This window comes from Auxenochlorella protothecoides (genome assembly GCF_000733215.1).
Source record: "Auxenochlorella protothecoides strain 0710 unplaced genomic scaffold scaffold110, whole genome shotgun sequence".
In the NCBI taxonomy this organism is placed as follows: Eukaryota; Viridiplantae; Chlorophyta; class Trebouxiophyceae; order Chlorellales; family Chlorellaceae; genus Auxenochlorella; species Auxenochlorella protothecoides.
The window spans coordinates 12,257-27,169 of NW_011934381.1; the positions used below are offsets into that span (position 1 = coordinate 12,257).

Consider the following 14,913-nt stretch of genomic DNA (forward strand, 5'->3'; position numbering starts at 1 on the left):
CCGCCTCCCAAAAAGTCTCCGCCGCCTCCCTCCCCCAAGCCATCCCCGCCGCCTCCCACAAAGTCTCCACCGCCTCCCTCTCCAAAGCTTTCACCCCCGCCTCCCGCCAAGAAGCCGCCACCACCCTCGCCTCCCGCCAAGAAGCCGCCGCCGCCCTCACCTAGGCGATCACCACCTCCCCCAAGCAGGAAGCCACCACCCCCCTCTAACAAGCCGTCACCTCCGCCGCCTGTCAAGAAGCCGCCACCCCCTTCTCACAAGCCGTCACCTCCGCCTCCGACCAAGAGGTTGCCTCCAGCCCATAAATTCCCCCCCCCACCTTCAAGGAAGAAGCTGCCTGTGCCATCTGCAAGGAGATCCCCGCCACCTCCCCAGGCAGGCTCGTCGCCTCCTCCAGCAAGGAGATCGTCCCCCAATTCTATATGAGGCACCTTTAATGCTCCAGCAGATGTATTTTGTATACTTCCACTTTGAGGGGCCCTTCCCCAGCCCATGGGTCGAACACCAATAGTAGAATCACAGTGTTGCATCTTCTTGAGTCTGACAGCCGCTTCCGCACCTGAAACCTGTCACCCGTGGAGTCTCACCGTGCCTTGCACCCACCATTCGTTCGAATTTTCTACCTTGGCGCTGGACAGGGTGGCCCCGTCACTTGTGAGGCTTGCCCATCAGCACTACTGTCATTGCCCAGGAAGAGGAAGGTGTGATTTCCTATGAACGGCACACCTCCAGAGCAGGCACGACCATACTGGTCTTCTTCATGGGACTGATCCCGATGCTGTTTGCCATAGCCACTCCAATGATATGATCCATCTTGCAGCTGGCACAGATTCCAGCTCAGATTTGCATCGCTTCTACCGGGCTGCTGGGAGCCACCTCGCTTCACAAGACCTGCTGACTCGCTCCCCTTGCATTCGTTCCGAGTTTGCTTTCCCTCTATGCTTTTGTAAACTGCGTAATGTGCAGACTGAAACAAGCAGTGCGTGGGGGTGGGATGAGGCTCTGGAGCATGCTTGCAAGCCGCTGTGCTGCCCCGTACAGTACGGAGTGGTTGCCACATGGCAGGGAGAGCTCCACCAGCCAGAACGGGTTGGTGCGACTTCCCTGGGAATGCCCACGGCTTCCCTCTGACATGCTTTTATCGGTGAGGGCGTGGCCGGTAGGGTCCTGGACAACGGCATCCCCCCCTGAATCCCGCCAGCCTAAGCAAGGTGCAGCGACCGGGCGCACCCCATGCTCAACGTGCGTGTCCTGCTGCGGCCCCCTGCCCTCCCACCCTGTGAGGCCGCCGTCCGACTCCTGCGTCGTCCATGGTTGCCGTGCGCGATGGATGCCGCCAGCGATAAGCCCGGTGCCCCTCTGGAGCGAGGGCCAGCGCCGGCGCCGGCTGGAGGTCGTGTCGGCTGCCGGACTCGCGCCAGCGGCACAAACCTCTGCACGCTGCCGCCACGCCACGCACGTTGCTCGCTGACTTCGCGAGCGATCCCCTTGAGGTTAGTCCAGCGCAGGCGGAGGGCTGCGAGGAGCGGCTAGCGGCCTGCGTCCCAGCCGTCTGCCCCTCGCTCGTCCAGTACCCTGGTACTTCAGCACCTCATTCCCCCAAGACACCCAGCCGGGGAACAGCTCTCGCGCAAACATCTGTGCGAATGCAAGGAAAGGAGGGGGGGTTGCTCAGGTCGGGACCGGCTCGGGCTCAGCAGCCAGGCACTCATGGTCCCTCCGAAGCTTCAGCCGCCCCCCCCACCCCGCGCCAGCCTCCATGCCCAGGGCCCAGGCTCACCTCAAGGCACTCGCCTCCCCCGGCCACAAGCTCCCTCAGCTGGTGCCCCAGGTGGGGTTTCCTGGAGTGTTGCCCCGGCACCGAGGCAAAGACGCGGCCATCCAGGTGCTTCGTGCCTTCGCCCGCGGGGGGGGGCACCGACATGCCCTGCCCTGCCGCACGGCAGATGAGCAGGGGCTCGTAGGGGCGGCGATGGTTGGAGCCCTGCGGCAGCGGCGGAGGGGGAAAAGGGGTTTGGGGGGCCAGAGGGGTCCGACGACACGGCCCCGCCGAGGTCAGCGACGCGTGACCCCGGGCCCCGCCCCCTCACCATGGCGCTGACGGGGCAGCCCCCCGGGGTCAGCTTCAGCCAGTGCCAGGTGGCAACGTGGCGCAGGCCCCAGGCGGGCAGCAGCTCCGTTTCCACGAAGCGGCGCAGCCGCTCGCGATTGGTCACCCACAGCGCCACGACGGCGCCGCCCCCCTGCAAGCACGGGCAGGGAAGGGGGGGAGGCGTGGGTGTGGGCTCGTGGGTCGGCGCGGGGGTGGGAGTGGGGTCGCAGGGGTGGAGATGTGCGGGGGCCATGGACCAGGGCACCCCGCCGCCCCGGGGGTCTCACCGCCTCGGGCCGCAGGAGTCCCTGCAGCGGCAGGCCCAGCAGGTTCCAGCCGGGCAGGGTGTGGTAGTGGCGCCCCCGCTTCACGCTCCGGTTCTCCCGAGGGGGGGTCCACGACTATGCACCTGAAGCGGGGCCCTCCTGCGCGGAGGCAAGGGGGCGGGTGATTGGGGCTATGCCCCTGGCCGGACGCGGCGTGCGACCATGGTCGGGTCCCCAGGGGGGCATGCAACTGGGATGGCATGCAGGTGGCCCCCGGGCTGGGGTGTGCCACCCCAGGTATCCCCTCCCCTTGACCCACCCTGTAGCAGGGGCCCCAGCTCCTTGACGTCAGACAGGAGGAAAGAGGCGCGCGCAGGGAGCAGCACGGTGTGCTCGGCGGCCCGGGCCACCACGACCGCGTCGCTGGCGTTAACGAGAAGGGTGCCAAACAGGTCCCGCTCCGCAGGCAGCCCCTGCCCCACGCCGCTCGAGGCGGCGCAGGAGAATTTGGGGCGCAGGACGCGGCGGAGCCCCGCCATGGCCACCCAGTCGGGCCCGGTGCCCAGGGGGGCCAGGAGGGGGGCAGGCTGGCACAGCAGCCCGCTGGCCTGGGCGTCCGACCCGATCCAGAGCTGGTGGGGCTCGAGCGGCGGGGCATCCTCTAGCAGGGGCGCGAGGGCGGCCAGGAACCGCTCGATGGCGGGCGCGACGAGGGTGTGCCGCGCGTTGGCCTCCGCCCAGCGCGGATCCGGCTCGCGGCGCCTCTTCGCCGGGGTGGGCGAGGCGATGGGCGCAGGGTGCGGCTCGTCATGGCGTGTGGGTGTCATGCCATCGGGAGGGGAGCATTGGATAGGTAACGATCCTCCAGTGCCCGTGTCGCGACAGAACACCGCCGTGTAGGGAATTCAGAGGACCTGTCGGGGATCTTGCGTACAATGCCGCCTCGACATGCATACGCCACAATTTTCTTAGAGCAGGGATGGTGCTGCGCCGCTTGTGCGGATCCGCTCATTCATCGTCCAGTTCAGTTCTGTCCAGTTACACCAAGGGGCCCCCTGACAGCTTGCCACCCATCGAGATGGGTAGGCTAGTTTCTTGCGCGCGATTGCAGGCGCCTGGCTGCACTCTGCAACATCCTTGCACCAAGGCTTTGAGAGGGTAACGCATGGCAAACCCAGGCAGGCAGCCCTCCTTCCTTGCAAGTGAGACACGGAGCCTACCCAGGAGGCCACGCCAGCTGGCGCCCGCCGATGACATGCAGGTGCAGGTGGTACACCGACTGGCACCCATCCTTCCCGTCGTTGACCACCACGCGGAACCCGCCGGGGCACTCCTTGGTGCCAACCTGCCCGGCAACCCAGAACAGGTGCCCCAGGAGGGCCTTCTGGTCCTCACGCGCCTTGGAGAGCTGGCTCAGGCCGTCCACCACCTTGGGGATCACCTGAAGGAGTGGGGTAGGAGGCACAGCCAGGGGGATTACTGGCTGGAGCGCTTGGGTCTGGCTGAGATCAGCCCGGACGTTGTGCAGCTGGCAGTTCAAGCATACTCACGAGGAAATGGATGGGGGCCTGAGGGGAGACATCCCGGAATGCCAGGGCCTGATCGTCCTCATAGATAATCTTGGCAGGGATCTCCTTGGCTACGATCTTGTCAAAGATGGTGGGCTGGGCACTCGTCGCGGCGCTGCGAATCAGAGTGAGGGGAAAGTCAAGACCTGGGGCCAGAGAGTCTTTAACCCCATGCGCAACCGCAACGTCCAGCGAGCAAACCTCACCCCGAGGCTGCAGCCCGAGCTGCTGCCTCCGTCTCTGACGACATCGCTCGGATCTGGGGTTGGGTAGGTCGACGGATCGCTGGCCTGCAGAGGGCCGGCCGGAGCACGGAGCCGCACAATGTGAGCTTGGCAGGAAGGAGAGAGAGAAGCCTCATGTGCACTTCTGATATGCCGTCGTACTTGGAAGACCGTTTCCAAGTCGGTAGGAATGGCACGATCTCGACCTGGTCATCGTGCTCACGAAGTCCGGGCGCGAAGTGGGTGCCGTCACGCACAGCCCATCACGCAGGCCCACAAGAGTATTCGAGCCGGGAGCCAATGCAGTCTTTACAGACCTGGTTCTTGACCCATGAAACTGCAATGCAGCGCCCTGCAAGGTCGTGCGGGTGGCGCATGGAGGGGTGGCTTGCTCGCCGGTGAGCAGCGGTTCCTGACCCCAGACAGGCCACCCCTGCGTCGTCCTACCAGGGGCCAGAGGCATGAGAGATCACTGAAGGCCTTGCAGACCCAGCAACTGGGTCATGGAGGACCCAGCATTTCCCGCATCACCCTGGGTGAGGGGGTCCTGGTAAAGGATCCTGGGCATCAGCTCTTCAGGCCTGTCTCGCCCATGTCTTTGGCGGTTGGGGGCGTGCTGCCGGCCGGCCGGGCCCCCGGGTATCAGAACACGCCCCCGCAGCGCCCTCATGAACCCCTCACTGACCTGCCATCATGCTACCGTTCCTTCACTCCCAAAGGCACGATGCTGTTCGGGTCAGATGTCAGCCAGGAGGACGCGTTTGCGCAGCTAGACGCCGCGCATGAGGCGGGCGTCACGTGCTTCGACTCCGCTGAGATGTATGCGGTGCCCCCCAGCGCGGCCACCTGCGGCGCCTCGGAGCGCATCCTGGGCGCCTGGCTGGCGCAGCGCCCACAGGCACGGCAGGGCGCCTGCGTAGCCACCAAAGTCAGCGGCCCGGGGGCCATGCCCTGGCTGCGGGGCGGGCCCAGCGCCCTAGACCCCGAGAACATCACCCTGGCCATCGAGGGCAGCCTGCAGCGCCTGGGGGTGGACTGCATCAACCTCCTCCAGCTGCACTGGCCAGACAGGTGTGTGTGGGGGGGTGGGGGTTTGGTATGGGCAAGGATGGCCAAATGAAAGGGAGGGGCCTGAGGGGGTTCTGGGGGGCACCATGGAGAAGAGGGAGGCACGATGCAGCACGGGGTGGTGGACGCAGGAAACAAGCCTCAAGCACATGGCCGCACCAGCGTGGTACAGGCAGGGCTGGCTTCTGTCCACCCCTACACCACTGTTCACCGGAAAGATGCCTGGCATTGAGAGAAAGGCATGGCGCCTGGCACAGGTCGCGCTGCCACAGTCACTGTCAGCGCACCGTATCGCCCTACATGCCCTTGCATCAGATAGACCCCACTTGTGCTGCCGTTGCCACGCCACCACTCACAGGAATGTGCCCATGTTCGGCAAGGTGAGGTTTGACCCGACCGGGGACTACCCCTCTTGCGCCATCGAGGACCAGCTGGCGGCCCTGGGCGAGGCAGTGGCGGCGGGCAAGGTGCGCCATGTCGGGCTGTCCAACGAGACACCCTGGGGCCTCATGCGCTTCCTGGGCGCCGCAGGGACCTCGCTGCCTCGCGTCGTCTCGCTGCAGTCGGCCTACAGCCTGACCTGCCGCTCCTTCGACCACGGGCTGGCGGAGTGCTGCCACCGGGAGGGCGTCGGCTTCATGGCTTACAGCCCCCTGGCGGCCGGCCTGCTGACCGGCAAGTACGAGGATGACAAGGGCGGACCGCCCAGCGCCAGGTGGACTTGGATGTGCATGGAGGGTTTGGGAGATGTGGTGGGTCGGGCAGGCCTGGGAGGTGCGAGGATGGGCACAATAGTGTTCTCTGGGCAGGGGATTCGTGGAGTTCGAGCAGATCGCCTGGCTGCGATGACAGTGATGGTGGCCTGTAGTGGGTTGAGAGGTGCAGGGGGAGGCGCTCCCATCCCTGGGCTGCTATATCGGCTCGGGTCTGAGTGCTTTATGATCACAGCTCTGCGCCAGAATCGCACGAGAAGGCTGCCAAAGCGATGGGGCCATGACAGTCTGCACCAGCTCCAGCCCCACGAACCTCCCACACCAATACGTGCACCCACCCCAAGGTTGAATCTCCATCGGGAACGGTATTCAGAGGACGGCAAGCGGTATGCACGCCGGGAACCAGTGGTGGCAGCCGTCAGGCAGTACGCTGAGCTGGCGCGGGAGTGGGGCCTGACACCGGCCGAAATGGCCCTGGCCTGGGTCCTGAATAACAGCCTGGTCACCACCGCCGTGATCGGAGCCACCAGCCTGCCGCAGCTGCGGGAGCTCATCGCCGCGGCAGAGGGGCGGCCCCTGGACCCCGAGTTGCTGGCCGCCTGCGACAGGGTGCACGCGCTGAGCCCCAACCCCACGCCCTGACTGCATGTGGGCATGCACAGACTTATTGGTTCATGCATTTACCGCTTGGTGACCCATCCACAGTCGTGGTGCTGAACGGACGAGTAGAGGTGCGAGGTGGGAGCATGGAATTCCATGTGGAACCTGGCGCGCAGGTTCAAAATATGCATGGCCGAGTCCCCTCCAACAATGTGATCGCCGTCAAGAAGACCACCGACTGCTCTCGAAACCTCCACCCTAGCATTGATATTTTTAATAGGCATTGTGCACACTCTCCGCAGCGAGTCCGGGACCTCCCATCCTCCCCTCGACCACGCCCCGACACGGTGCGCCTTTCCGCCGGCTCCGCCTGGCACGGAACGCATTGAGCCATGGGGAACAGTGGATCCGCCCCGGAACCGGACACGGATGAGTTCTCCTCCCCGGCGCCCGCCCAGGAGGTACGTGAACGCGCTGGATCGCTGCCATCGTGTCTAGGGACGGGCACTCACCGGCTGTCACCGAATCACACCAGCTCCTTACCGCCCCCCCACGCCGCAGCCCGCTGGTCTGACCCTGTACAAGGGGGAGAGGAACAGCAAGGGTGATTTCCAGTGGAAGGAGGCGGCAGGCGGCATCCACGCCAGCCTGTATGACGCCAATGAGGACGCGACGGGCCGCAGGCCCGAGTGGCACTTTGAGCTGGAGGGGGGTCCCGTCGACCTGAACGCCGTCATCGACGACGACTTCGTCTTCGACCTGGCCTCCCGCCGCGTGCTCTTCACCGTGGACAACACCATCTGGGCCCTGCACACGCCGGCAGGGGGAGTTTTCGAGGCCCTGCATGCAAAGTACGAGCGCGCCCTCTTCGAGAACAAGTGGGGCCTGGAGGACACCCTGGAGAACAGGAATAAGGTGGGGGGGGGTGGACCAGATAGAGGGTGTGGGAAGGGCAGGGCCCAGAGTGGCAGAGAAGGGGGGGAGGGTCCCTGGGCACTGCCAGGTCGTCTTGCTTCCCAAGCCCTCATCCCTGGTGCGTGGAGCTCATCACTTCCCTCACATCCCCGCCCCCGCTCCCTGTCCCCTGCGCAGATCATGGGCACCGACGGGCTGCAGATGATCGGGAAGGAGACCGCGGAGTCGCTGCGCGCCTGGGCCGATGACATGGACGTCGACGTGCGTGGTCTGGAGAGGGGAGGAAGGGGAGGCGTCGTGACGGCGGCGGGAGGCCTGCCTGGTTCTCCTGCTGGACCTGCCGGAATTCGGTGCAGTGCGGCCCCTCAGCAGTCATTGAAAGCGCTCATTCCCCTGCCAATGTGCGGAGCCCAGTCCCGATGTGCGGAGCCCAGTCCCGATGTGCGGAGCCCAGTCCCGACCTCCCATCCCCCAACATAACAACCCAACCCCAGGTGCCGACGGCAGCGGAGCTGAGTACGCCGCCTAGGGAGCGGCTGGTGGGCCGCCGCGATGCGATCCACGGCCTGGTCATGGGGGCGGGGGACCGCAGCTACCTGATCCGGGACGGCGAGATCAACGTCATGCGCAATGTGCTGGGGGGCATGGAGGACGCAGGTGGAAAGCGGGGAGGGAGGGGGGTGGGAGGGGATCCGCGCACTCTCAGCCCCTTGCAACTCCCCGGGGTGTGGGTGCCGAGCACATTGAAGGCAATGTCTTTTGCGCTCGCATGCTCACCCTTCCTCCCTCATTCCACCGCCCCAGCGGTGAAGCTGTCTTTTGGAATGCCCGAGTCGGGGGGCACCCCCGGGACGGGCCGGCGCAGCACTCGGCGCTCATCCCTGGGCCCCGCAGCCGCCTCGGGCGGCGGCTCGCTCACGCCCTCTCGCGCGCTGCTCATGGCAGCCGAGTCCAAGATGGCCATGCTGACGCCGCTGCGCAAGTCCAACCTCATCCAGGCCGACATCGAGACGGGGCGCGTGGTGAGTGAGTGGTCCTTCCAGAAGGATGGTGTGGACATCCCCATGGACGACATCGTGGGCGACACCAAAGCCTCGCAGGTGAGAGAGGAAGGGAGGGATCCTGGCGGTAGTGTTTTGGGGGTAGAGCAGGGGGATGGCAAGGGGTCCCCGGGAAGTGGCACATGGCATGTGGGCGTGCTGACTGGCACTGTGGACCGCCAACCAGCGCTGGCAAGGCAGACCCCTGCACGCCAAACGCCATGTGCTCTTGATGCCCTCCAACTCGAACCCCCACACGAACCTGGAAACTCACCCAATACACCCCTTCCATCCCGCAGCTGGAGGACCGGCAGACCTTCCTGGGCCTGGGCACCAACCGGCTGGTCCGCTGGGACATGCGCGACCGGGCGGGGGTGGTGCAGGAGATGGGGTCGCCGATCGTGCAGTATGCCGGTGGCAAGGACTATGCGCGCAACACCAACTTCACCTGCATGGCCACCAGCGGTGGGTTTCTGGGAGACAGGGGAGAGTGTTGCTGCTGTCAGAGAGGGAGAACCATCCAGGACGCCAGTCTCAGAGCCTGGGTGAGCTGTCGCCCAGCTCATGGGGTCGCCATGGCATCGACAAAACAATATGCCCTGCTGCCTTGTGCCCTTCTTTCCTCAAACAGGGTACCCTTTTCAACATCCTTCATCATTCCCCCCCTTCAGGCGACGGGTACGTGGTGGTGGGCTCCCAGGACGGGCGGGTGCGGCTGTACAGCGAGAGCACACTGACCCAGGCGCGCACCAGCATCCCCTCCCTGGGCTACCCCATCACCGACGTGGATGTGACCTACGACGGGCGCTGGGTGGTGGCCACCGCCGCGCACTACCTCATGGTGGTCATGACCACCTACCGGCCGCCGGGGTCGGAGGCCACGCTCTGCGGCTTCACCTCGCGCATGGGCGCCAACAGCCCCGCGCCCCGCCTTCTGCGCCTCCGCCTTGAAGACGCGTTGCGCACGGTGAACAAAGGCTTCATGAGCAATTTCTGCGTGATAGGGCACGCAAGCATGGCTCGGCCCTCAAGGGCCATGGCAGGAAATGTGTGCGCAGCCAGACGCCGTCGCGCATTCTCCCGTACACAATCAGATGAGAGCCTTTCCACGACCCACCGCCTCGGCCTCATCCCCTCGCAGGGCAACAAGCCATTGCAGAAGGGGCGGTTCACCTGGGTCACGGAGCGCGGGCGCCAGGAGCGGTGGGTGGTGGCCTCCTGTGGCAGCTACACCGTGCGCTGGAACCTGCGGGTGGTCAAGACGGCCAATGCGCAGACCGTGAGCGGGGGCGGACTGACCACCGTCGACCAGTACCAGCTGCTGTCCAAGGAGGAGCATGTGGTGGACTCCGCCTTCATGCACGACAACTTTGCCAGGAGTGAGTACCTTTTTCTATGTCGGAGCGGAGGAGAGGGGGAGGGAAGGGATGTGTTGAGAGCCCTCTGTGTGCGAGGTGGGCATGTCGTAAGGGGCAGCACATGAAGGGGGGGATCTGGATTGCTTAGTTGGTCAGGGCTTGGGGAATGCTGACTCGAGGCTATCTAGATCTACCCCGATGCCTACCATGAAATTATTAACTGAGGCATGCCTTCACCCGCAGGTCATGGAGAGTCCATGGTGGTGGTCACCGACAACCATGTGTACAACATCAACGATGACGAGGACAGCTCTTGAGATGCTCCCGATGCCTCCGTCTCTGGCCACGTATCATCGTCACTGTGCATCAAAGACATCACTCTCATGGCTCGCATTCCTGGGTCGCATTGTGGCTCCCCGCCATTGCAAGATTTGCCTGTAAGGAGGCCACTCCAAGAATGGAACACCCCAGGCTGGATCCCTTGCCTGCACAAACGATCACAACACGATATTGCTAGCTGGTCGATGGTGCTATGCTCCCAACCCTTTCAATGGCTGACAAACAGGAGTAGGCTTAGCTCAGGAGTGCAGATTGGTGCTTCCACGGCAAGGGTCTTGGCTTGGGAAATTACTTTCATCACGCAAGGGAAGTGACTGCATGCCAGCAAAGTCCAGGCATGTGCCAGGAGCCCGAGGGGATCATACAGATGTTCTCATCTATATATGTGTATCTCTGGTTGTCAACTCACGTTGGGGATGTTTGAGATCTTGTTTTGTGACTCGTCAAGCATGTGTAGCCAGACCTCTCAGATAAGGCACATTGACCCAAAAGCTAAAATGTCAACGATGAGAGGGTCTGGTTGCAATATGAGCTCCACAAAGTTAAGACCTGCTGTAGTAGGCCCAACATCACTGCAAGTATCGACGAGATGTTCTTTTGGACAGGCTCGGATTACATATTTCGATTGTGTGGCTTGCATTCTGCAATGAGCAATGGCACGGCCAGTCTTCATTCCAATCTGGCCCTCCCACTCAAGAAACTGCGCCACTGTATAAGATATATCAGAAGGGCAGCTTAAACAGACAGGGAGCCCTGTTGACAGTGTACAGGCCCCCACAAGAGTGCACTGTGCACTGCAGTACGCTCTCCAGTGTTGCACAAAAACAAAGATCTGGTGGATACACTCTCCGGGGAGTGATACTGGGGGAAGAGGTCAACCTGCCTTGCACAACATTTCTTATTTTTACAAGCAAACGTTCTCCCTCAACCCTGGAAGGTGGTATTGATGTTGCACTGAATGGTCTTGTCACTATCATACTGTGAATTTGTTGAGCATACTGATAAGTTAGATGAATCCATCCCGCTGCCATGGTCCAGTTACATCAACACCACAATAAGTCAGGCAATGGGTTCGGCCTCGATGTCCATGATGCAGGAGGACACCACCCTGCACCGCCGCATCTGGCCGACCTCGGCAGGGGCCACGCCGGGGTCAAGGGGGGTGAGGAGGTACACCTGGCCATCTACCTCGGGGGCGTCCCACTGTGTCCTGCCCAGCAGCTCCCCGCCCTCCCCGATCCCGTCCACCAGCACATCAATCTATTGGTTGAGAGTGGGGAATTAGCTGTGAGGTTCTATTGCGTGCAAACTGTTATTCACGGACAAAGATGAGACCATAAATTAGATCCTGTATCCATATCCTGCTTCACTCGGTAGGTCCAAAGCACCTCTATCACAGCATGTGGTCTTAGCCCATGTCCCTTCCCAACGGAGGCATCTGTCGCTGCGCACCTCCTTGCCCACAAGGCTCTCGGCAAACGCAATGCTGTTCCTCTGCTGGATGGACATGAGCTCATCCCGCCGCTCCTCTCTGACTTCCTGGGGGATCTGCATGACAAGGGGGGGTGCAAGAGAGTGGAGGAGTGAGGCCGATCTAAACGGAGCAACAGATCTGATGTCGACACATGGAGCGCCAGGAGAGGGTCTCAAGAGGGTAATGACAGTTTCAATCCCTGTCCATGGCGTGTATGCCCCTGCTCCTGACAGATCAGGGTAGACTCCACTCACACGCACTTTTTGGGCTCCCGGCAGCCCTCTCTCATCTCCCCACCTGCTCAGGAAAGCCAGCGGCGGGGGTGCCATCCTCCTCGCTGTAGGCAAAGGCGCCGCCCCTCTGGAACCCAAATGAGTCGGAGAACTCTGCCAGCTCCTCGTGTGCCCCCTTGCTCTCCCCAGGGAACCCGGAAATGAAGGTGGTGCGAAGCGCGAGATCCGGGATGCAATCCCGCAGCGTGCCCAGCAGGCGCAGCGTGTGGTCCGCCGGCGGCCGGTTCATGGACAGCAACACCAGGTTGTTGATGTGCTGCAGCGGGATGTCGATGTACTTGCAAACCTGGTAGGTGGCAGTGGGGGTGGGGAACGTGATGATGAGAGGGAAGGCGGGGGATTGTAGGGAGGCATCATGCAGAGAGTTGCGCGATGGGGGGAATCCCGTTGCGCCCACTCAGCCTAGGCCTGATGCGGTCAGCATGGCTGGCACCAAATCCGGCTGGAGTGGCTACCCCACTGGCGGAGGTCAGTCCCCCACCCCCAACACCCTGTCAAACAGGACTACATTCTCAAGCTTCCGCCTAACAAGTCACCTTGGGGTTGGTGGCGATCTCCTGGATGAGGTCCTCGGTGAAGTAGGAGGGGTAGGCGTACAGGATGCGGATCCACCTGAGCCCCGGGATCTCGGCCAGGTTTGCCAGCAGGCCGGCCAACCCGGTCCCGCCGCGGCGATCCTGGCCATACTGATTGGTGTCCTCTGGGCGGGCAGGGGAGGGAAAGGGGGGGGGGGTGCTGAGTTGCAGCGCACTGGAGGCCTTTCTTGGGAGGGCATCCCTTGGGTCACGCAAGCACGCCGCCCTACAGTACGAGCAACTGCAAAAGCAGCCCTTCCCCCATAAACACACACCATGCCCTCATCCAGCCGCGTTAGAACTGACACAGTGCCCCCTCGCATCGCACCTGCAATGAGGTTGAGCTCCAGGGCGCCCCCCGCGACCAGCGCCCGGGCCTCCTCCAGGATCAGGCCCGGCGGCTTGCTCCTGAAGCGCCCCCGGAAACCTGGGATGGCGCAGAAGGTGCACGCGTGATTGCACCCCTCCGCCACCCGCAGGTAGGCGGTGTGGCGGGGCGTCAGGCGGTGGCGCTGCGTCTCCTCGGGAAAGGGCGAAAATGTGGGGCTGCCAACCTGGGGTTCGAGGAGGGTTAGGTTGGGAGGTTTGAGGGGGTGGTTCAGGGTTGAGCCAACCATGGGCGAGGCATTTGCCTCGTGGGCTGCGATGACACAGCCCCTCGTGAAGTCAGTACCTAATGAAAATGCCGGGCCATGCCCTGCAAAGGTGCCCCCCCCTCTCTCCCCCCCCAAACACACACCTGCACCGCGGTCTGCGTGGCGCCCGCCGCTTCGCCCAGGACGTCGTGCAGGTTCTGCGCCAGGTCGGCATATCGCTCAAACCCCACCACCAAGTCCACCTCGGGCAGCTGGGCTGCATGGGTTAGAATGCGGGAAGGGAGGGGGATGTTAAATCAGGGTGAGGTACGGCCGAGGGTGGCTGGCTGGCAGCAGGCCACTTGGGACAGTAGCAAGCGCACTTTTGCCTCCCTTCGAGCCTCCAACCCTTGCCACCAGTCTGTACCTGCCAGGTCATCGGCGTACCGCTGGGCCAGGCAGCCAGTCACGACGACTCGCTGGACAGCGCCGCCCTCCGCCTTGAGCTGGGTGGCCTCCATGATGGCCTGGACAGGGGGAATCCAGGGGCCAACTGTGGGTGGTGCAGCACACCGGGAGGCACCTGCCCGATCTTAATGGGGACAAGGGGTGCCCAGCACAACCGGCACGGGAAATCAACGGTGCAAAGGAGGCACTCCCGGCCTGCCAACCCACGCCAATATCTCACATCCAGGGACTCTGCCTTGGCGTCCTCGACAAAGGCACAGGTGTTGATGACGATGGCGTCGGCCGACTCGTGGTCGTCCACGACGGAGAAGCCCGAGCGCTCCAGGTTGCCCAGCATCACCTCACTGTCCACCGTGTTCTTCGGGCAGCCCAGAGACACCTGCGGGCGGGCGTCAGGTGGAGTGCAGGGGGTGAGGGACAGAGTAGGTATGGTGCTCCACAGCCCATCGTGCAATGCGGGATTGTAAGTGCACGTCTGCACCATGAAAACTGCTCCAATCGGTCCTCACCAGGGACACTCGGGGCTTGGAGGTTTCCAGCGGGGGGCTGGTCGCGGCCCTTGTCCTCTGATGCAGGGCTGCAAAACGAGGAGGCCGAGGCCCCACACGAAAGCAGTCCCCATTTCGGAGGTGGGTGCCAGAGGGCGACGGCGACAGCCACAGCCCTCCCTTATAATGTGTGGCCATGCGTTGTGGTGTGAGTTGAAGGGCACGGATGAGAGCCGAGGGCCTGGCTCGCAATGGGTGAGCGGTTCCGGGGTACTAGGCCATGATGGACGGCACGACCATGCAACCTTCTATGAATTCAACAAATGAATTAGAATCCACCGTTCAATATATGTGGCACGATGTCCATGCCATGGACTTGCCCCATGTAACGGTGCTGGACGTGTTCCAGCCCATGCAGCGTCAGAGTAGATCGACTGCCCCGCCAAAATACTCGCGCCCTGAAGCGAAGGTGAGTCTTCAGCTGGCCTAGTCGACATTTGGCCCTCATCCGACAGCGAACTGCTATTGTCCAAAAGCGAATCTTATTTGCGAGGGGACAACAGGCGTCTTTGATAAGTCTCCCACCTCTCCATTCCAGCCAGGCGCCTTGCCTTGCCAGGTCGCCGGATGCAGTCTGCTCATCGGCGCGGCAAGAAGCGGAAACCAGAGGCCGACCTGGAGGCAGAACGGTCCCTGTACGCTTCTTTCGCTACCGCGGCAAACTCTGTGTCCCAGCTCTATTCCTTGGCCCTCGGACAGCAGGCCCGTTACCGCGACGAGGGCGCTCGCCAAAGCCTGGTAAGCTGTGTCGCGCTCGAACTAGTCATATTGGTGCTGCCCTACTCATGTTCCACGTG

The 14,913-nt window shown here is 63.2% G+C and overlaps 5 protein-coding genes across 5 annotated transcripts; 2 read left to right on the forward strand and 3 right to left on the reverse strand.

Moving 5' to 3' along the window:
• Positions 1–1,494: 1,494 nt before the first annotated feature.
• Positions 1,495–3,185, reverse strand: F751_0634 (Methyltransferase-like protein 4; the record flags this gene model as incomplete). Its single annotated transcript, XM_011402653.1, has 6 exons — positions 1,495–1,638; positions 1,781–1,984; positions 2,091–2,243; positions 2,380–2,464; positions 2,502–2,517; positions 2,678–3,185. The coding sequence occupies 6 exons, from the start codon at positions 3,183–3,185 to the stop codon at positions 1,495–1,497; spliced, it is 1,110 nt and encodes a 369-aa protein (XP_011400955.1).
• A 389-nt stretch (positions 3,186–3,574) lies between these two features.
• On the reverse strand, positions 3,575–4,176 carry F751_0635 (14 kDa zinc-binding protein; the record flags this gene model as incomplete). Its single annotated transcript, XM_011402654.1, has 3 exons — positions 3,575–3,799; positions 3,909–4,041; positions 4,133–4,176. 3 exons carry the CDS (start codon positions 4,174–4,176, stop codon positions 3,575–3,577), a joined length of 402 nt encoding a protein of 133 aa, XP_011400956.1.
• Positions 4,177–4,874: 698 nt separating this feature from the next.
• On the forward strand, positions 4,875–6,573 carry F751_0636 (Protein tas; the record flags this gene model as incomplete). The annotated part of the gene is made up of 3 exons (XM_011402655.1): positions 4,875–5,221; positions 5,577–5,933; positions 6,276–6,573. The coding sequence occupies 3 exons, from the start codon at positions 4,875–4,877 to the stop codon at positions 6,571–6,573; spliced, it is 1,002 nt and encodes a 333-aa protein (XP_011400957.1).
• Positions 6,574–6,923: 350 nt separating this feature from the next.
• Positions 6,924–10,161, forward strand: F751_0637 (Protein CYPRO4; the record flags this gene model as incomplete). Its single annotated transcript, XM_011402656.1, has 9 exons — positions 6,924–6,992; positions 7,093–7,446; positions 7,624–7,707; positions 7,941–8,103; positions 8,251–8,546; positions 8,786–8,951; positions 9,158–9,453; positions 9,628–9,865; positions 10,088–10,161. The coding sequence occupies 9 exons, from the start codon at positions 6,924–6,926 to the stop codon at positions 10,159–10,161; spliced, it is 1,740 nt and encodes a 579-aa protein (XP_011400958.1).
• Positions 10,162–11,242: 1,081 nt separating this feature from the next.
• On the reverse strand, positions 11,243–14,254 carry F751_0638 (Ribosomal protein S12 methylthiotransferase RimO; the record flags this gene model as incomplete). The annotated part of the gene is made up of 9 exons (XM_011402657.1): positions 11,243–11,443; positions 11,636–11,731; positions 11,955–12,236; positions 12,487–12,650; positions 12,854–13,079; positions 13,265–13,377; positions 13,528–13,627; positions 13,789–13,947; positions 14,174–14,254. The coding sequence occupies 9 exons, from the start codon at positions 14,252–14,254 to the stop codon at positions 11,243–11,245; spliced, it is 1,422 nt and encodes a 473-aa protein (XP_011400959.1).
• Positions 14,255–14,913: the final 659 nt, after the last annotated feature.